At 36.9% G+C, this 21456-nt stretch overlaps 4 protein-coding genes across 4 annotated transcripts; 3 read left to right on the plus strand and 1 right to left on the minus strand.

Annotated features, from left to right (window-relative positions):
- Nucleotides 1–205: 205 nt before the first annotated feature.
- Nucleotides 206–1690, minus strand: LOC141637508 ((S)-8-oxocitronellyl enol synthase CYC2-like). The gene has a single exon (XM_074446982.1). It carries the CDS (start codon nt 1367–1369, stop codon nt 218–220), a length of 1152 nt encoding a protein of 383 aa, XP_074303083.1. The 5' UTR covers nt 1370–1690; the 3' UTR covers nt 206–217.
- A 5249-nt stretch (nt 1691–6939) lies between these two features.
- On the plus strand, nt 6940–10190 carry LOC141637540 (E3 ubiquitin-protein ligase APD2-like). Its single transcript, XM_074447027.1, is given in 10 exon segments — nt 6940–7240; nt 7507–7613; nt 7694–7819; nt 8069–8190; nt 8193–8329; nt 8415–8497; nt 8599–8745; nt 8840–8912; nt 9308–9659; nt 10005–10190. Coding segments are annotated over 10 exon segments (1524 nt in total). The 3' UTR covers nt 10081–10190.
- An 816-nt stretch (nt 10191–11006) lies between these two features.
- Nucleotides 11007–16691, plus strand: LOC141637493 (uncharacterized). The gene is made up of 6 exons (XM_074446960.1): nt 11007–11217; nt 12608–13176; nt 13785–13974; nt 14067–14131; nt 15439–15649; nt 15991–16691. The coding sequence occupies exons 1-6, from the start codon at nt 11095–11097 to the stop codon at nt 16309–16311; spliced, it is 1479 nt and encodes a 492-aa protein (XP_074303061.1). The 5' UTR covers nt 11007–11094; the 3' UTR covers nt 16312–16691.
- Nucleotides 16692–17540: 849 nt separating this feature from the next.
- Nucleotides 17541–21070, plus strand: LOC141637483 (phosphoinositide phospholipase C 2-like). The gene is made up of 9 exons (XM_074446951.1): nt 17541–18217; nt 18525–18721; nt 18806–18941; nt 19336–19578; nt 19660–19853; nt 19949–20066; nt 20218–20370; nt 20454–20540; nt 20708–21070. The coding sequence occupies exons 1-9, from the start codon at nt 17912–17914 to the stop codon at nt 20999–21001; spliced, it is 1728 nt and encodes a 575-aa protein (XP_074303052.1). The 5' UTR covers nt 17541–17911; the 3' UTR covers nt 21002–21070.
- Nucleotides 21071–21456: the final 386 nt, after the last annotated feature.

Here is a 21456-nt window from a genome sequence, read left to right on the forward strand (position 1 = left end):
AACATTTATTTTTAGAAGACTTGGTTTACATTTTTTTAGTACTAAAATACTGCAAATTACAATTAGTCCTTATTTTTCTTGGCAGAGTTGAAGAAAAACAGTCTGTATGAACATTTCAGAAGGAAAATCGAAACCCGAACTGGCTTCTGTGAGTTATATGCAAACTCAGAAAAGGCTGAAACCCGGAAGCTTTGATCTCTCCCATTTTCTACCCCTTCTAAGGTATCAATTTCTCATTTCTCATTTCATCTATCCAATATGATATTGATTCTAGTGCTGTATACCTCTTTCTGAACCCCATTTGATCCGCTTTTGCTCGCGTTCCCAGTAGCTTCAATGGGCACCTAAACAACATATCCAAAAACACCCAGTTAGCCAAATCATCCATCTTCGTCTCCACCAACCCTCTCTTCTTTACAATCTCCCTCCAATCTCCGGCCTTATCCGCCATAGCCGTGGAATACAAAAACTCGTCTGAAAACATATTTTCCGGAACTTGTAGCCCAAATTTCTTCCCTATCAAATCCCATATTTCCTCCCATGTAAAGCAACCCCCATTTAAGGCATTAAAGGCCTGACCTTCAGCCGATGATATTCCGTCATTTGTAGAAGCCCATACATGCTGTTGGGCGACTAATCGAGCGTCTGAGATATCTATACAAGTCTCTTCCCAACACTCCCTTGACCCTCCAAACACAAAAGGGAGATTCAGTTCCTTGCATATACTTGCATATATACAAAGACAACCCATAAAATTATACGTCGTCTTAGTTGAACACCCTGTAATTAATCCCGGCCTTTGGACCGACCACGCTACATTATACTCTCCAAGCCTCTCCTTTAACAAGTCTTCTTGGACATAATAGAAATTATTCCCTGTAGAAGCTCTAGGACATTCTTCATCATAGATTGAAGTATGTCCCTTTTCGACCAAACCTCGTAATGAAACATAATGCTTCATTCCCGTCTGGAGCGAAACATGCTTCAAAGACCGTGCATTCGGAAGGATTGCATCCAGTGCATTTGACAGCATAGCCCTGTTTTGCTCACAGCATTCCGGGCTATCAAGAGGGTATTGGCTAGCCCAAGTGACCCAATAAACATGGGTCACGTCTTCCAATAAAGACAACTTTTTTCGGGTTTGGACAGGATCAAGAAGATCACAAGAAATGAAATGGTAATTGCCATTCTTTTCTTGGACGGAACTTTGTTGTTCCCCTCTTCTAGCTATACCATACACCTTCCATGAGTATTTAGAGCTCAATTGTCGAGCAAGCTCTCTTCCGACAAGCCCTGTGACGCCAAAAATGGCGGCCACTCGCTTCGTCGAAGATCGTTTGTGATTTTTGTTGGATTTTTTCAGGGCCATTTTAAGAGGTTTATGGGTTGTGTTTTTGACTTTGTGGGATGAGATTTAATTGTATTGGTTTGCTGGTAGTAGGATGCATATATGTAGGCAAACACACCTGATTTTTTTATGAGCCTACTAGTAATAGTATTTTATTTAAAGAATGCCAACACATTATTTAGAAGACAATGATAAGAGTATCAGAGGATGGTACTCAATCTCGGTACCACCCTCTCACATGTCCTTATGTAGGCCAATCATTTTAGTGGTCTCCCAACATGTTGCGTGTGAAAGGGTGGTTTCGAGATTAGGTATCCCCTGATACACCATCTCATTTTGGTATACCTGGTGGCATCATTTCATATTCCTTAATTTAAATCTAAATCATTATTAAGTTGTGGCTTTTTTTATTATTTTAGAGGAGTTTTCTAGGGATTTATGCAAGCTTGCAGTTTACGTGAGAAGTATTCACGTGAATCTGGACTGTGATGAATTGATGATTAGTTAATTATTAGTGTGAACTCTTTTTAATCATTCACAAAGTACAACTTGGTAGTCAACTTCTTAGTTGACCAAATATTACCTAGCAAACCCCTAAAGTATAATAATATTCTTTACAAAAACTAAGTAGGGATGTAACCGGGGCGAGACGAGGTACCCTTACTCGTGCCTGCCATAGTTTGAGGCGGTTTATAACCGCATTTTGAGGGGATTGCATCATATTCATATAGGACACAAAAACTAAAAGCAGGCTACTATGAAGCCAAAGACTCGTTATTCAATGACTTTTACTAAACTGGTTACCCTTTATTATTATTGTGAAGTGGTTACTAAATGCGATTTTCTTGACGTAATTTTCATATTGGGTCATTCAAAATGTCATTTTGTGTTGCTAATACATGGATAAGGCTGTGTATATCTGACCCTCCTCACCTCGTAATTTACAGGTGAGGTATTAGAGTAATGTTGTTATAAAGTGTGGTCTCATTTGAGTAATAAAGGCCAACATTTTGAGTAATAGAGGTCCCTTGCAAGCTTGTCATGTTTAAATAGCAGATACCGTACATGAAGAAAAGACAAAATATGAAAATAATCCCATAATTGTTCATAAATGATTTAACTTTTTTAAGACTTTTGGAGTACTTTGTGGGACAGTTTGATCTATACTTAAGGGTACTTAACACTTTAATCTTTAATTTCTGAGTACTTATGGCTTGTCATTATAGGACAGCTTCTACTAGCTCATTTGTTGTTGGTCCTAACATGAGCATGCAACATGTTAGTTAAGTATGATTAAAGATTAATCAAGTGGTTCTAATTGCACTTTATTAAGTTAATCACCTGACGCCTTTCGACACGGTATCGGTATGAAGCTTCCATGGCAGCTACAGTACTTGTTAATTACATATGGTATTCTTTTTGGTAGGAGAGCTAATTAATTAAGGGTCTATTACTCTAATTGTATGTATTAATTATGTGACATCATTGATGATGTCCAAGTATTAGCCATATATAATAATATTAAGATAAAATGGAGTACAATGTTTTATGAAGTTGTTTAAAGTGCAGATCTCCAACCTCCAATGACGTTGATAGGATATAAATATAATAGTTGAGTCTCAATCATCACCTTAAGATTTTGGTTGAGATGGTTTATATATCATGGTATCAGCGCCTCATGGTACCATAGCCTATGCACTAACTAATATGAATATTTATAATAGTTGTGCCTCAACCATCACCTTAAGGTTTTGGTTGAGTTGGTTCACCTATCATGGTATCAGAGCCAGTACGGGGGAGCCGGTGTACAACCAACCACTCTTCAAGCCCAATGGGCATTTGAATGAGGGAGCGTAATAAGAAAATTTATAATAGTTGGGCCTCAACCATCACCTTAACGTTTTGGTTGAGATGATTTATCTATCACTAACCACTCTTTGAGCTCAATGGACACTCGAGTGAGGGGGCATGATAGGATATAAATATACTCCTAATAGTTAAGCCTCAACCATCACCTTAAGGTTTTGATTGAGATAATTCATCTATCAGGTGTCTTATCTGTTATCGCATTACTTTTTTTTTTTTTTTGGCTCGTTATTCTTTCTTGTAAAATAACTTGTCTTAATTAAATGATGTTGGATCATTTTAAGTGATGACATATTGTTAAGTCACTAGTTTAGATCCCGCGAAAATGCGGTAAATACAGTACTGTATTACCTATAGATTTTAGATTTATCTCATGAATTTTTATAAAAAATAATTAATCTTAAAATTAATCAAAGAATTAAGTAATTCCATGAAGTGTGTTTTTTATGAAAATATTTTAACTACCTCAAATTATTTTAATAAATTCTTTTTTCGTCACGAAGTTAATAATAAGAGATACTACAATTTATATCTATAGATTATAATTTTATACCAATTTTGTTTTATTTTTGTTAAAATAGTATATTTTTAAGTTTAATGATGAAAAGATTATTTTAAGTGGAAAACTAGTTTAATAAGTGAAAATTTAATTTGTTTCCATATATAAGCTTGAACACTTTGGAGAGAAAGCTTTAAAAAAGTTTTATTCTCTTAGTATATACGGAGTAGTAGGATTTTATCGTTACTTAGTGGAGCGAGGGGGTACACTATCAAAGCACTATCATCTAACCCTAGTTGTGGAGCGAGGGGGCTAGCATGTGCAATCCCCTTTAGCTAAACTTTTCGGCCTTTTTTTTTCCTGAATATTTTCTTTATTAGCAATTCGCCCTCTTAAAATCTTTATCCTCCTAATCACAAATCCTGAATCCGTCACCTACCACATATCCTGAATTCCTGATAGATTACGCAAATTTAAGAAGTTATCGATCACTAAATTCTACTGTCATTCTAAACCCAGACAATCTAAAGGCAATGTCCTTGCTTGGTTAATTTAAAAAAACATTATCTCCATTATTTAATTAATCTTCTAGCTGTAAGATGACGAACTTACTGAATAGTTAATATAAGTCCAAGTCTATCAACAGAAACACGGTTACACAATTTCTGTAGAAATAATAAAAATAATAATCGCGAATTCTTATTTTAGACGGGTTATTATACGACAGACCAAATATAGTTATTTTAAGATAAAATGTTACCATTATTTTCAGGATAAAAAATGAGTTATAACATTTTGTCATTAAATGGTTACATTTTATTAAAAAAATTGTGACATTTTCTGGTCTGAAAATAAATCCGTCTAAAACAAGACTTATTGAATAATAATAGTATTTGGGAGTAGATTAGTGGTGTAGCTTAATTGTACGTTTCAAGTGATTTTCTTCATAGCAAGTTGGCAACCAATACGAATAATAATCTTCACAAAATCTCATTGAAGACGGCACGTATCCGTCACTTTGGAGTGACGGATACCATTTCCTTTCACAAATGACCCAAATAGAGGAGAGAGGGAAGCACATGGGGGTGCCCCTACCTTGTCCCCCATATTCGTTTTGTGAGTGACATTATCCGTCACTTGCTCCGATTCGCGCGTCTTCAGCAAGACTAACTGAATAATTTTATGTTAACTTGATGAGCTGGTGTGTTATGGAGCTGCACTCTCATGCTAGTCATGTACCCCTCTCACTATTTGTCAAAGTTTTGTACCGGTGACGTATCTTGAAATAAATAATAAGAGGGTTTAATATGTGAAAATTTAATTTTGCGTGTGAATATTTTTTCTTTAGTGTAAAAAGAGTTACAAAGACGATTTTAATGTTGACAGGTTTGAACCGAGTTCATGAGTACCACATTACCTAACTTTATAAACTAACTTCACTATTTTTAGTTTGATGTTGATGGGGTTTGATCCTACATTTCGTTTTAAGAAGCTGACAAGTTGGTAGGTATAAAATTAGTCACAATCTTAATACACCAAAATAAGAATAAATAAATAAAGGATAATGATAGGGCGTCAGTGATAACATTGAGTTTCAGTATTATCCTCTCACATACACAATGTAGACACTGAAGGGATTTGTCGGTACTTAAAACGATTTTAAAGAACAAATTCCTTCAGGATCATATGCATGTTAAAAATCAGAATTAAATATAAACATAAATAAAGAAATGCATGTTAAAAATCAGAATTAAAATAAAGAGGGCAATCAAATTACACAATAATATCTAGCAATATAAGAAAATATTTGTATGCTAGTACACCAGGTAGGGTTTTATTATTTCTCATAGAGAGAATAAGATGTGTGATAGGAAAATACCGGTTGTCGTAAATGCTAGAATTAACCTATTAAACAAGTAATTTGTCGACAAATTAGCATCAAAATCCCAAAATAAAGGTTACACCTTTATCTTCATAATATCAAATTCCTACTTAACATACAAGTTTGATTGTTGAATGATAGATGATGTGTTTGGTGGTAAGGAGACTGTCTCTAAGATCTCATAATGCGGGTATTTATACCTTTGGCTCTTGGCTTTAAGTTAAGGCAAAATTGGGTCTTCAAATTAGAGAATCACGAGACTTTAAACAGTATAAAGCGCAGCCTGCGCATTTCAGCCTTGCAGCGCGTTTTTGCGAGAGTCATATCTCCTTCGTTTCTTGGACAAATAAGGCGTGTGACCTACCGTTGGAAAGCTAAGATCACAAGCTTTCATCTCCACTTGGCCTTGCATCGATACGAGGTCTATAACTCGAGATATACTTGTTTGAAGTTGACCCTTGTGAAACCGAGTTTTCAATTCTTCATTTTGGCTCTTATAGATAAAAGATACTCCCTCTATTCAACTCTACTTTACATGTTTGCTTTATCACGTTTGCCAACGCGACTTTTACGCGGTAAATATCTTTAGCTACGTATTTGCAAAAATTATAAAAGTTAGATATTTTTAATGTACTTTTAAAGACGAATCAAATAAGATACCACATGAATATATTTTAACTTATGTATCGAGAGAAAATTGAAGTTGAATGTCCGCTGGTGAATAGTGTACAAAAGAGAAATATGCAAAGTGGAGTTGAATGGAGGGAGTATCCGTTTATAGTTATAGACGAGCCAAATGTCCACCCACTGTAAGCATAAGACAAGCAACAAGTTGTATGATGGGGCCCAAAAATATCACCACTTTAAGAATATTTGACCCGTCTTTTATCATAGACGGATATATCCGTCTATAGTAAGACTAATTGAGAAAAATAGGTCGGCTCACATTCTACTACATGTGAGAGAGTCAGAGAGTTTTACCAAAACGCCAAAACTCGGTATTAATGTTAAATCTCATTTTTCCGTATGTATGTCAGTATGTGCGAGAAAAATAAAACCGTCTTTGAAAACGCTATTTTTCAAAAAAACGTGTAATAATGTAAATTAAATTTTAAAATATAAATGAAACATAAATTCTTGTCTTAGAGAATAAGGTGTACAGTATAGAATCCAACTAACATTCTCCAACTACCATTCTTGTAACTGAACTGTAGACTGTTTGTTATCACTCTTTCCTCATATCAGTCTTCATTAAACCTTAATTCTCAGTTTATCATCTTAATTTCATAAAATTACGCGGTGAAAATTAAAGAAATTTAATTTAATCACTATATTTCTTTAAAAATGGAAGAACAAAGCGAGAGCCAACATAATGAACTGCCTTGTATGGCATGTAACAATGAAGTGGGACATTGTGTTTCGCCTTCTGGTTCCGATAATGCTTCAGTTCAGCAGGTAGTAACAGACAATGCTGTAGCTGTAGTACTGAATGGTAGTAGTGTTGAGGAAGAGCATCAGGAGTTTCGTTGGATTCCTTTTCGTGTGTTACAAAGGGTTCAGAGACGGTTTTTGAGTTTTCGGTCCACTGAAGTCGCAACTGAGGCTTGGGCTTGTACTATTGTGATTCTCAGTTTCTGGTCCTTTGGTTAGTACATTTTCCGTTCTAGTCAATTCATTACGTTTGCTTTTTGGTCTCTACGACTACAAGAATTCTGATTTCGAGCATCTATAAATAATGGCGACTGATTTATGTCGCCCGAATTCCTTTAGGCGACTAAGGCCAGCGACTGGACACTGGGCGACCAGTTTTAGTCGCCAATTTTACCTTGGCGACTGTTTTCAGTCGCCCGAATCATATTTTCTTGTAGTGTACGTTTATGAGATGAAATTACGTGTTTTGCTCTTCAACAGCTTGCATGATTCTGGTGCTGGGCTTCTATGGATCATTCGATTTACAGCTGGGGCCGAATTCCTCTTATTTTATCGGAGCAAATCCTTTGTTTGCGCGTTCAATTAAGGTGACTTGCTTTTAATTTGTTCTTAAATTTATGTAATATGCTAAAATGTAAAGTAATGCCAAATTTGTTCGAGTATATAGGCACAAGAAGTCGATAATCAAGCACCGGGACCTATTTTGTACGGATTTCATAAGTCTCCTTCACTAGATCTCGAAACTACCTGGTCTGCAATCCACAATGCATCTGTACACCCCGGCTTCCACAGAGTAATCAGCATTTACAAGCTTAGCCTCGGTTTAGTTTCACAAATTCTCATTGAAGACGGGCATATCGTCACGCTGTTGTGAAGACGGGTCAAGTAATACCCAAGTGGGTATTGTCTTATCTACCCACTTGGGTATTACTTGACCCGTCTTCAGCTTGTGACAGATATGCCCGTCTTCAATAAGACTTGCTAAGTTTAGTTTATTGGATACCAGAAGTCGATCTGTTAACATCGATTTTTGTGATTACAGGAATGGGCATATTACCTAAATGCCGGTTCAACAGTTGAAATACAATATGATGTTCAATTGCCTAATTTTAATCCCTTGTCTCTTGTAATTGCTCAAGGTACTGAAACAATTTCCGCGTTTTAGCGTAAAATGAAGTGTATAAGTATCATACCATATCGTATCAGTTTGCTGTCATAATTTCTGCAGGTAGAGAAAATTTAGCCCTGTGGTTGGATGATCCTTCCTATCCTAATACAACTCTCTCCTGGAACATTATATATGGTATTGCCGTCTGCCGATTGTTTAAATTTTTCGATAATTTCAATATTTTTTTCCTGATTTAATTTATGTCGAAAACCCTAAGCAGAAAGTGGCAGTATCACTCAGCACATTACATACCCTGACGTTTACTACATCGCAGTTGGAAACTTGAACTCGAATGCAGTTGAGGTAATTTTCTAATACGGGTCCTTCAGTCAGTTGCTGAGTTGCTGGTCGGTATGCACTTCCGATCAGCAGCGAATCTCATTAGTATTCTCATTATATGACAGGTAAACCTGAACATTACAATACAGTCTCTGCTGTATAATACCAGCAGTGCCGATTTTAAGTGTGATTTACGCAGTCGAGCCTGTAGCTTCAAGGTTAAGTTTCTGAAGCCGAATGTGGCTATATTAACTACTCCCGGGCCAGGACAGGTGATTAACTTAAATCTTAATCTGACCTTTGATTCTGCTCATTTTTTCGAGTACAATGAATGCAATGTAACATTTTCTGTGTAACTGTATACAGGTCGGCGTAGACGCTGATTTTTACTTTGAAGTCTCATTTGGACCTCAATGGCTCACATATTGTATCGGATCAGGTAAGGCTTATGCTTCTTTCTAGAATCGCGTTGAATTAGACCTTTCAAAAAACCTAGTACTCGAAAAAAGAAAAAAAAAAAGTCAAACTTGGGAGGGGTCAACCCATTAAATTGCCTTCAGTACCCCGAAGGAGATTGCCCAGCTGTCGGTAGGGATACTCTTGGTCATCACAAAAAAAAAAACCTAGTTACGACCCAATTCAAGCCCTATGAATCCGTTGTCACCAGTGAACCGAAAATGATCCATCTGAAATGACTCGGTTGCCTAGTCTACCTCTGACATTACCCTAATGCCTAATTTAGGCTCCCTCCAATTGAAGTACTTTATAATAAAAATTGCGTTAAGAATTGTATTTAAATTAATACGGAGTAACATATTTCATTATGACAAGCAGGTATTATAACAGTGTTTATAATAGTAATGTTCCGACTATGTGACAAATACCAATCGGACATTATATATGACACGGGAAACCAAACAAGGGAAATTGCACCCGAGAGAGAACCATTAGTTTCCCCCAAGAGTGACCAAAGCTCTAGTATGGGATCGCCTTATGATTCGCCTTGTGACGACGAAGATGATGAGGAGGAGAGGAATACGGAGGGAGGGCTTGAAGGCAAAAGTACAAAAGTTGGAGGATCTAATAGCAAAAACTCTCACTTATGTGCCATTTGCTTTGATGCCCCTAAGGATTGTTTTTTTATTCCTTGTGGACATTCTGCTGCTTGTTTCAACTGTGGTTCAAGGTAAATATTACTCCATATTTCATTATCACCCCTTATTTTTTCGGATTGTGGCGTGGCTAAAATAATTAGAGGGTCGAAATTTTAAAGGTACCATCAAATTGATTAATCAAAATATCCCGATAGGTACTTATATGTTTTTAGTACTGGTACGACATGTTTCAAAAGTTACGTGGTCTCAAGACCGCACCCTACCAAAAGCTGCGACATGTTGCAAACTTGCAAAAGTTATTAGAATGATGATTTTGTTTCGATTTTACGACAGTATAATGAATTTAACTGAACTGAACCTATAGGAAGCGGAATTTAAATAGTTATAGGCGATTAACATGTGTAATTGATGTACAGAATTGCGGAAGAAGCGGGTATTTGTCCGATTTGCCGTAGGAAGATCAAGCAAGTGAGGAGAATATTTTTGGTGTAAGGGTGATTAAGCATTTAAGCTGACTATATAATGTTGTTTAAGCTAGCAAAAGATCTAGTATTCTGATCTTCAATGATTTTATAAGTGTAATTTTCTACTGGTTTAGTACATCATTTTAACTATCATATCATCTACAGATAGTCGAGAATTTTATCATACCGGAACTAAAAAAACATTTTGCCAAGAAAAATACATTGAAAGCGCAGGTAACGAGTGGTTTATATATAACACGAAATACTATCTTTCAGTGCACCAGTTTTGTTTTGACTATTTTTGATTGAAGTACATTTTTACAAAAGAATAAAAATATAAATGACTAATTAAATTAAAGGGAATGTCGGTTTGTTAAATTGAAAAGAAAAAAAACATTTTGAAAAAATTCCTCAAAATTAACTTTCATATAATTATTCTGAATCCTCAACTTTACATTTCGTTCACTAAATACCTTGAATTACCCTCAATCTTAATAAAAACTAAAGCTTCAGATTCAACTAGATTAAAACTAAGCTTGAGTTTATTTAGAACATTTCGAGACCTTTCAAACAAAAGCTAAAGTTGTCTCAAGTTCAGGTAATCTTATTCTTGTAGATTAAAACTAAAAATTGAAATAAACTGAATTGAATTAAACTCAAAAATAAAAATAAGTTAAACAATCTAAATTAAACCGAACTAAACCGAATTAAACTTAAATACGGAAAAAGGGAACAGGAGACACTTCCTCAGTCCCTCAAATTCCCATGCAACAAACAGCAGATGAACCTTACCACGTCCACGTATAGCCAAAGAAAGACACCCATAAAACCGTCTTATTTTATAATTTGTGGTTGTCTCGATCGTACTCGAACCAATTTATAACACACTCATTTCAATACAATACAATCCAATCAAACTAATTAGGGAAAGATCCGATACGTTAGTTAACAAAAATTACCCGAAAATTATGACAATTTTGTTGTTGTGTGGTCACTATGATTTTACCCTTAACAAAGTTTTATCTTTGTTGTTTGATTTCTCATGGGATTTAGGTCTAAATTCAATCACCATGGCAATTCTGGGATTCATCGTTCTCCTCCATATCTTTACCCTTTTGTTTGTTTATTGGCTTTTCTTTCTCTTGCTGCCCTCTTTTTTCTTAAGGTTTGCATTTTGGATAACAATTTTGCGTTGTTTTTCGATGGTTATGTTTGCGATTGTTGTTTCGGGATTTTGGTTCGTTGAGGCATTTCGTCGAACAGGTTATAGGGAATGGTAGAATTTTGAATTGTGTTAGGAATGTAGGCAGGTGGGTTGTTTTGCTTTTGATAATTAGGAGGTGGGTAGTTGTCGGTTTTGTTAATCGACTTTTGAATAAGATGCTCTTATACTGAGGCATTTCGTCGAACATCTTATAGGGCTTTGTAGAATTTTGAGCTGTTTAGAAATGTAGGTAGGTGGGTTGGTTTGTTTTTGATAATTAGGAGGTGGGTAGTTGCCGGTTTTGTTAATCGCCTTTTGAATGAGATGATCTTATACGTAAGACAAATGCGTATATTTGTAAGGGTTAATGGGTTGGATTCATGTGTAAGGTCGTCTTATAGAAGGTTTGCAGTAATTCTGATCATATATTGATTAGTAGTAGTGTTTGATTTGTAGGAGTGGTGTGCATGTCCCTATGGCTATGAGCTACATTGGTATTGGGCATTAATATGATTGTTTCATTAGGCAGCTAGGTTGATAGAAGTTTAGGTAGATTTTGAGTTGTTTACTGTCGGGTAACAAATTAGGAGATGGGTAGTTTTATTTTTGACTATTACGAGGTGGGTAGTTGTCGGTTTTGTTATTTGAGATTTTTGTTCACTGAGGCATTTCGCCAAATATGTTATAGGGGTTTGTAGAATTTTGAGCTGTTTAGAAATGTAGGGAGGTGGCTTGTTTTGTTTTTGATAGTTAGGAGGTGGGTAGTTGCCGGTTTTGTTAATCGCCTTTTGAATGAGATGATCTTACATGTAAGACAAATGCGTATATTTGTAAGGGTTAATGGGTTGGATTCATGTGTAAGGTCGTCTTATAGAAGGTTTGCAGTAATTCTGATCATATATTGATTAGTAGTAGTGTTTGATTTGTAGGAGTGACGTGCATGTCCCCTATGACTATGAGCTACATTGGTATTAATATGATTGTTTCGTTAGGCAGCTAGGTTGATAGAAGTTTAGGTAGATGGGTAGTTTTATTTTTGACTATTACGATGTGGGTAGTTGCCGGTTTTGCTAATTGACTTTTAAGTAAGATGATCTTATATGCAAGACCAATGCATATACCTGTAAGGGTTAGTTAATGTGTTGGACTCATGTGTAAGGTCGTCTTATAGAAAGTTTGTGATATCTGATCATGTATTGATTTACAGTTGTGTTTGATTTGTCGGAGTAACGTGGATGATCACCATGAGTTATATGGATGTTAATATGATTATTTCCTTATGGTAGTTAGGATGATAGAAGTTTATTGTTAATGCACTATTTGATCAGATGGTGTATTTGTTGTATGACAGGTTAGTGATTTTGCATACCAAACCAAAACTGTTGCTGGACACAACTTAAAACCCACACCATGGCATTTGTTTGAGCCAAAAATCCTAGATGAAGGAACAAGCTATTCCCGAGCAACCAAAATCTTACAATGTCAGTATTTTCAGTGTCGCTCTTATGCGTATCCCATCCCTCCATTACTTGACCCATCCAAACTGATCTCGTGCCCAGAATTCTTCAGATGGATCCACCATGATTTGGAGCCATGGTCTCACAGCAGGATAAGTTTCGACCATTTGATGGAAGCTAAGGATTATGCTGCTTTTCGGGTTATAATAGTTGGGGGCCGTTTGTTTATCGACATGTATTATGCTTGTGTGCAGAGTAGAGTGATGTTTACTGTATGGGGGTTATTACAGCTTCTTAAACGGTATCCTGGCATGGTCCCTGATGTTGATCTCATGTTTGATTGTATGGACAAGCCTGCAATTAACAAGACTGAGCATAGCTCTAGACCTTTGCCTCTTTTCCGGTACTGCACGACCAACCAGCATTTCGACATCCCGTTTCCTGATTGGTCTTTCTGGGGTTGGTAAGTTTCTTACATAATTTCACTTTAAGGTGTTTGGTTGCAGTTGTTACGTATATTTATTAGCACTGTTTCACAGAAGCTTGGCAGTGCCTGCTGTCATATGAAATTGACATTTTATGCAGTGCCTCCCAGTAGGTGGAACTCGTGGCTCGTAGATAAGATTATAGCATATTCCATCTGACTAATAAATCGAAAGCGAGCTCATTGCTCTCTCTATATCTTTCCATAGGGATTTAGTTTTTACACTGTATCCCGTTTCACCTCCCAACTCGACAACTTCATGGCTAGAATTGGTTTATTCCTATGGCTAAAAGATTGAGTATGAAACAGCTACTGACTGTAAGATGACCCAAAGATGTTATCTGGTGCTTTCTAAAAAAATCGGACGTAACTTAGTTGACAGATCTTTTCATGTAGTTCTGTTTTTTAGCCCTGTGTTTCTAGGGAGGGTAACTAGCAATCATTTTTCTCGGTCATGTAGCTGTTGTCCTTGTTTATTACTGCCTCCCAAATTTATAGTACTCCATTGACTCCAATAGTATTCCAATGTTAACTATTCTATTCTTATTTGAAATCAAACTAGTTTTGCACTTACATGTGCCTTTCAGGCCAGAGGTGAACATAGGACCTTGGGATACAGAGTTCAGAGATATTAAAAAGGGTTCGCACTCTAAGAGTTGGAGCGAGAAATGGCCTTACGCTTACTGGAAAGGAAACCCGGATGTCGCGTCTCCACTTCGTTCAGAGTTACTGCAATGTAATGATACCAAGGAATGGAGAGCACAAATCCTCCGTCAGGTGGAATACCAATAAATGTTCTTACTTTTGTTTTTTCTTAACAACAGTAGCCTGTTCAACACACCATCTAAAAGTTCCATCACATTCTACAGGACTGGGGAGAGGAAGCGAGAGCTGGGTACATGCAGTCAAAGCTATCTAACCAGTGCAAACATAGGTATATACTGATTATATTCCTTCTAGAAACAATATGGCCATTCTGAGATAGAGTGCTTCTCTCCATGCCGACCCCATGGCCCCACTCCAAACACACACACACACACACACACAAATGAGAATTTTGTGACGGTAGAAGTATTCAATGAGATTCAGTCTCTAGGAAAGCTGCATAATTTACCAAACACAAACTCGGAACATAACACTGAAATGGTTCCATAAAATTGTTCAGACTGACATCTAGTTGGCACAAGTAAAATTTTATTGCTCACCTAAAATGCAATCGGCTTCTTGTGTTTCAAACTCGTTGCACCAATCATATGCTGGTGTACCAGTTGGTGATTTCCCTTGAAGCTATAGAAATTCCTTGTGTGATGCAAGTATGATGATACATAAACAACAAAGAGTTGAGAAGATGCCACGGTAACAACGATGTTACCCTAGTGTCGCGAGTGTTCCCACAACTGGTTGGGTAGAAGGGGTTCAAATTTACCCATCTTTAAGATACATAATATGTTTTGAGATGACCCGTAATAAAAATTAAGTCCTGAATTGCATTTATGAGTGATGACCTAGGTTGCACGGACACTCCTCTTAATCGGTGTTCCCGTGTCGGACACGACACTCGTCGGACACACGTCAAGCCGTGTCTAACTTTCATCTTTTATTTGGGCACGTGTCCGACGCGTGTCCATGGTATTTTGAGCCGTGTCCATGGTATTTGGACACATCTTCAAACGGAAAGTTGAATTTAAGGTAAATGACGTGAATTGTTATATGGTTGAATTTGGTCGGCAAATGATGTTCTTTAGACAAGTAATGAGATGTCGAAATAGATTGATTATAAGTTGGTTTTTGGTTTTAGAAATGAGAATAAGTTATATTTAACGTCAAATTTTACCTTCATTTATTTAAATTTAATATCAAATACTTTTTCAAAAATAAAATCACACATATATAACTACAAAATATATATTTTATTAAATTTAAATAACGTGTCCCGTGTCCTAAATTTCATGGGATGCCGTGTCACGTGTCCGTGACGTGTCCGTGTCCGTGTCCGTATCCGTGTCCGTTTTGGTGCTACCTAGGTGATGACTTACACAATAAAAAGAGGTGTGACCAATTTAGCCAGCCAATTTGCTCTATTATATTATAATCCAAAACCTAGACTAGTGAATCTTTAGCGTGGTTGGAAATGGAAACAAATATCGAGAAGATGCCTGTGCTAGAAAAATTAAGGGCAACACGCCGACACTGGTTACTGCCTCACTGGTGCAGTGATGCTTAACTGTTAACTATCTCCAGGTATAAAATTTATGCTGAAGGTTATGCCTGGTCAGTGAGCCTGAAGTATATTGTGTCATGTGGCTCTCTTACACTGCTGATAACTCCTCAATATGAAGATTTTTTCAGCCGTGGTCTGTTCCCCACGAAAAACTATTGGCCTGTGCCACCTTTTGATCTATGTAGAAATATAAGGAGCGCTGTTGACTGGGGTAACGCGCATCCTTCTGAGGTAAAATGTTTCTTCCTTCAGTATTATCAGCTTGTTTGGTATATAAATCTAGCTACAAATAGGGAGGTGTAAAATTTTAAGGCGTGGGATGAACTGCACCTTAAATTCTCACTTTACGCTACCGTATGGATGTGATACTACCGTATGAGTATGGCTGTCTTACCGAAGTTTTGCTTAAATTTAGACCCATATTACAAAAACTTACAACAGATTGTCCTACATGTGAGATCAACCCATTAATTCTATAAATTAATGAGCACACATAGGTGAAACTGTCTCATACAAGACTCACTAGACCCACTGAGGGCATGTGAATGATCCCGGAAATTTTGTTGGAGCAGGCTGAGGCTATGGGTCAAGCGGGTCAAGATTTCATGGATTCGTTGAACATGGACCGTGTATACGATTACATGTATCATCTAATAACAGAGTATGCAAAGTTACTTGATTTCAAGCCACTAGCACCTCCTTCAGCACAGGAAGTTTGTGCCGAATCTTTGCTTTGTTTTGCTGAACCAAAGCTAAGGCAGTTTCTTGAACAGTCGGCCACATCTCTTTCACCATCACCGCCATGTGCCATGCCTAATAATGACGGCAAGATCCTCAGTCGGTGGAAAAAGCTGAAGGAAAAGGTGAGTAATGATATCATGAGACAAACTTAAGTCCCACAATAAATAGATTTACACCAGAAAAACCAGACGATGTGCAGGAGATAGCATATAATAAGGTTGTTGGATCTGTAACATGTCTTGCCAAGTTGACAGTTTACGCTCCACATTGCAAGTATGGAGTTATACTCATGTTGTTTAGGATAGCTGTAGATCATAGAATTGTATTTTGCACTGATGCAAAATTATGGGCAGTGAGCAAATCACAGTTGCTGAGTTGAAGCAGAATTTTCGAATGCTGGTTTAACCGGTTTTTGACTTTCTTTTACATAGCGAAATTTATCATTGTAACTTTATCTTTACAAATTACAAACGAGTTTTGTACGAGAAGGTCTCACCTATAAGAGCAATCAAAATGTTTATTTAATCCTCAATTCAATTTTTTAGATTAATGGTTGATCTCACATACAAGACTGTCTGATACAAATATTTGAGTCTTATTTTTCGGGTGCTTCTATTTGAGTCGTGATTATTACACTTATATGATTGATTCCTGCACTCTCTCAAGTGCGGTACTGGGAGTCTGCGAGTATAGTCCCCAACGCGTCTTTTACATCACTCTCAATGGCACTCATGCAATTTTTTTTTTTCTTTTTTTTTTTTTTGGGTTTAAAGGGAGCCACAACCCAAAAGGTCAATTTTGATGCTGACGGGATTTGAACCCAGGTTATGAGTACCACCTCTTATGTTTTACTAACTAAGCTAGTTGACATCTGCACGGGGTCGGTTTTGAACCCACAATTTCATGTTTGTTGATGTTAATAGTGGTTCTCTATTTTGTTGCACAATAATCTAACAGAGTAGTTGCACCAAAGTATTGAAAATTTCCAGGAAATATGCATTCTCAGATCTATTTGACTAAAAATAAACTAAGTTAAGACTGCATGATCTAACACATGCCCTAGTTTTAGGCTACTTTGTATTTCTTATTTTGTTGTCTTTAATTCTTGAATTCACACTTTATTTTTCAATGATCTTTGTACGAGAATACGAGATCAACACTTTCCGGGTATACAATCTAAAGCGCCTTTCTCGGTTTGAACTGGATCGTTTTTAAATAATGCTAAATAAATCGCTATACCCTATTTGTCGTATAGGACTATGAAACGGGTAAGAGTGTAAGACAACTCATTTTGCATGACGGGTTTTCTGAAAAAGACGCGACATGCAAAATAGGGCGTAAATGTTATTTATTTTTGTTGATGTGGGTTTCATGGAAAATTCTCTTCATATAAAAGATTGATTAATAAAAAACAAAGACATCAAAAGGAAGAGTGGAAGACCATAGTGGGAATCTCCTACACTTTATCTGAACCGTGTCTTTTCAGTTTTCATGGAAAAAAATATCAGGATTTTTGTATTCAATAATTTCAGATTTAATCATACAATAAGAACAATAACAAATGTGACCAATGATGAATAAAAAACAAAATGAGATTAAGACACAAGAAGAATTTATTCTTTCTTAGCAAAAAAGATTATTCCGAAAATGCAAATAATATAAGAACTCTGAAACATGTTTCAGAATATCATCTAACTGTTTTCTGGTCTATGTTTTCAAGAGTTGATAAGATAAGATTTACGGAGTAAAAGAATGTCGAAACAGGCATTTGGGTTTTGTTTTTGTTTTAGGAAGATGTTCAAGCTGAACATAGCTGAGCCTCCTATCGACGTTGTGAACTTGTTTAATCAGTATTCAGAGAATGGAGTGATGACAGTAGAACAACTGCATAAGTTTCTGGTGGAGTTTCAAGGAGAAGACGAGGCGACAGTCGATGATGCTCAAGCTATTTTGCAGAGTCTTAAGCATCTACATGTTTTCCATAGGAGAGGCCTTCATCTTGATCACTTTTTTAGGTTTCTTTTTGGTGACTTGAACTCTCCTCTTGCTTCTCTTGGGGTAACATCTTTATTCTTTCCTTCTTTCTGATTACACATTTTAGTACATTATTTTCATGTAACATCGACATTGCCCTAATGCCTCAGAGATCCGTGTCTGTAATATTGTGCAAGAATGGTTCATCGAGAATTTAATAATGAAAACATCGAGACAGCTGTGAGATAGTGCCGCTGGGTGGTACTGAGATGCCCTTATTTTTCAGTACCTTTGTGACTGTCTACATATGATGTTTAAACATCAACAGAGATTTTGTCGCGAGTTTACACTAATTCTGATTTCTGAACATATTCTATGTTCATGTTTACAGGTGCACCAGGACATGACATCCCCATTGGCTCATTACTTCTTATACACAGGGCATAATTCCTACTTGACTGGCAATCAGTTGAGCAGTGACAGCAGCATCGATCCAATCGTGAAGGCGTTGAGGACCGGTGTAAGGGTCATCGAGCTTGATTTATGGCCTAACTCTAAAAAGAATGATGTAGAAGTTTTTCATGGAGGGTATGCCTCTTCATTTCCTACTTAATTTCCGAGGATTTTTTTGAGTTACTGTAAGTGAATGTGAACTTACTGTAAACATTACAGGACTATGACTTCACCAGTAGAATTAATCAAGTGTTTGGAGGCAATTAAGGAAAATGCTTTTTATGCTTCGGAGTATCCTGTTATTATTACTTTTGAAGATCACTTAGACGCTTTGCTTCAGGCTAAAGTTGCTCAGGTCAGTCGTCCACTGTTTCGTAACCTGTAACTAGACCTGGCAGATTCATTCTACTCTAGTTCAGTTTGGTCATTTTCAGGTCAATAATTATTAGTCGGGTCAATCGGGTCCTTTTTGGGGTCATGGTTAAAATGTTTTTATTGTATATTAGTCATCTCGGGTAGAGTCAATGGTGGTTTGGGCCGGTTGGGTACGGTTATATATGAGTCATCAGCTACTGTCGGGTCAATCAGGTCACTTTTGAGTCGCGGGTATGAAGGTTTTTGTGTAAAATGAGGCATTTCTGGTCTGATTAAGTCAGATTGGATGGTCTTTTAGTTCATATCGGGTCAATTTGGATCGAGTCAGTTTTGTTAGGTCTAACAATGTTAACTCGATCTTCCGTGTAATTCAGATGGTCACTAAAACATTTGGAGATATGCTGTTCCCAAGCATGGATTTCCAGGAATTCCCTTCACCTGAATCATTAAAGAGGAAGATTTTGATATCAACCAAACCACCGAAAGAATCCTTTGACAATCTCAAAGAAGAAGAAAACAATGAGCAAAAGGTGTATCGTTGTGTAAATATATCTGGAAAATCAATAGGAAATGGAGGTGGGTTCACAAAGAGAAAAGAAGTTCTTATACAGGACAAGGTTAGCTTAATGTCCTTGTTGCCTGAATTTTTCGATGTTTAAATTCTGTCAAATGGATATTAATAAAAACCGTTTTAGCAGCAAAATGAGATGGAGGAAGAAGAGGAAGAGGGATCGGTTTCCGAGTATAGAGACTTGATTTCAGTTCATAAGGTCAAGGGAAAAGGTGGATTGGCTAACTTGCTGAGAGGTGATTCTAAGAGAGCGGCTCGTTTGAGCCTTGGAGAGCAAAAACTTCAGAATGCTATCAAAACTCATGGACCTGATATCATTCGGTCAGTAAATACAGTTCTTCGGCTTTAGAGATTATGGAATAACGTAAGATGACTCACTGACCTTGAGACGTATCTCTTTGCTTCATTTCCTGTAGGTTTACTCAGACGAATTTACTCAGAGTATACCCAAAGGGTACGCGAATTTTATCTTCAAATTACAATCCTCTCCTCGGATGGACACATGGTGTTCAAATGGTTGCTTTCAATATGCAGGTTTACATCTCTCACTTCTGTAGTTCTGCACTTCTTACATCAGAAAAATATTGCATGTGCCTTAGTCGGGCATGTTTAAGGCAATAGATTAATGTTGACGAGTATTATATGCTGACAGTCATTTCTGATTTCTGCATTCTGTACACTACAGGGCTACGGAAAATACCTTTGGATCATGCAAGGAATGTTCAGAGCCAATGGAGGGTGTGGTTATGTGAAAAAGCCAGATTTGCTTTTGAATGCCAGTCCCAAAAACGGGGTTTTTAACCCAAACATAAGTCGCCAAGTCAAGAAAACGTTGAAGGTCAGTGGTTCGTCTACTACTAGGTCTTTTTCACAAGCAAATGTGTGTTTTGCCATCTTTATAATCTTTGTACTGATAAACAGGTGAAGGTATACATGGGAGACGGATGGCATTTGGAATTCAGGCGCACCCATTTTGATGCATTCTCACCACCCGATTTCTTTGCTAAGGTCAGATGCTAAAAGATCTCAGTAAATAATTAAATGAAGAATAAATACGGATTTAGGTTGTTCTCACGTGTAAGACTGTCTCGTACAGTACTCACAGGGTTTTTGCATTATACTGAGAAAGTTTTTTTTTTTTTTTTTTTTTTTTTTTTTTTTTTTTTTTTGGCTAGCTTCAAATATTAGGAGTGCCAGCTGATAATAAGAAGGTAAAGACAAAGCCTATGGAGGATGAATGGATTCCGACATGGAACAGAGAGTTCGAGTTCCCATTAACAGTGCCTGAACTCGCACTTTTGAGAATTGAAGTTCGGGACTATAACATGAGTGGAAGACATGATTTTGGAGGTCAAACTTGCTTGCCAGTGTCAGAATTGCGCAGTGGTATTCGAGCAATTCCCTTGTACGACAAAAAAGGACGGAAATACAAGTATGTAAAATTACTCATACAGTTTCAGTTCATCTGAGGTTACTATTATGTATTTTAGACATTAAAATCATACTTAGATACACAATGTGAAAAAGGTTTTGTACTGTAGATGTCTAGATGATCTTCAGCTAGTTTGCTATCCAACTTGATTGTATTTGTATAATGTTGAACAACTAATTAAATGTGTATAATGTCGGTTCGATTCTGAACAACTAATTCAATGATAAGAACTCATTTGATGAAAACTTCTCTTGTGCATTCTGTAGTTTCTGTAAATTTAAGCAGTAATGCAGCATAAATTTAGACCTGGCAAAAAGGGTCAACGGGTCAGGTTCAGGTCGGGCCAGTTCAGGCCGGGTCTCTCATTGATTTCGGGTTAATTCGGGTCGGGACGGGTCATTTCGGGTTTCGGGTTTCGGGTTTGTTGGTCGGGTCTGTTTCGGGTCAAACGGGTCGGGTCATTTTCGGGTCAATGAATAATAGAGAAATAGT

Source organism: Silene latifolia, unplaced genomic scaffold (assembly GCF_048544455.1).
Source record: "Silene latifolia isolate original U9 population unplaced genomic scaffold, ASM4854445v1 scaffold_119, whole genome shotgun sequence".
NCBI classification, from domain to species: Eukaryota; Viridiplantae; Streptophyta; class Magnoliopsida; order Caryophyllales; family Caryophyllaceae; genus Silene; species Silene latifolia.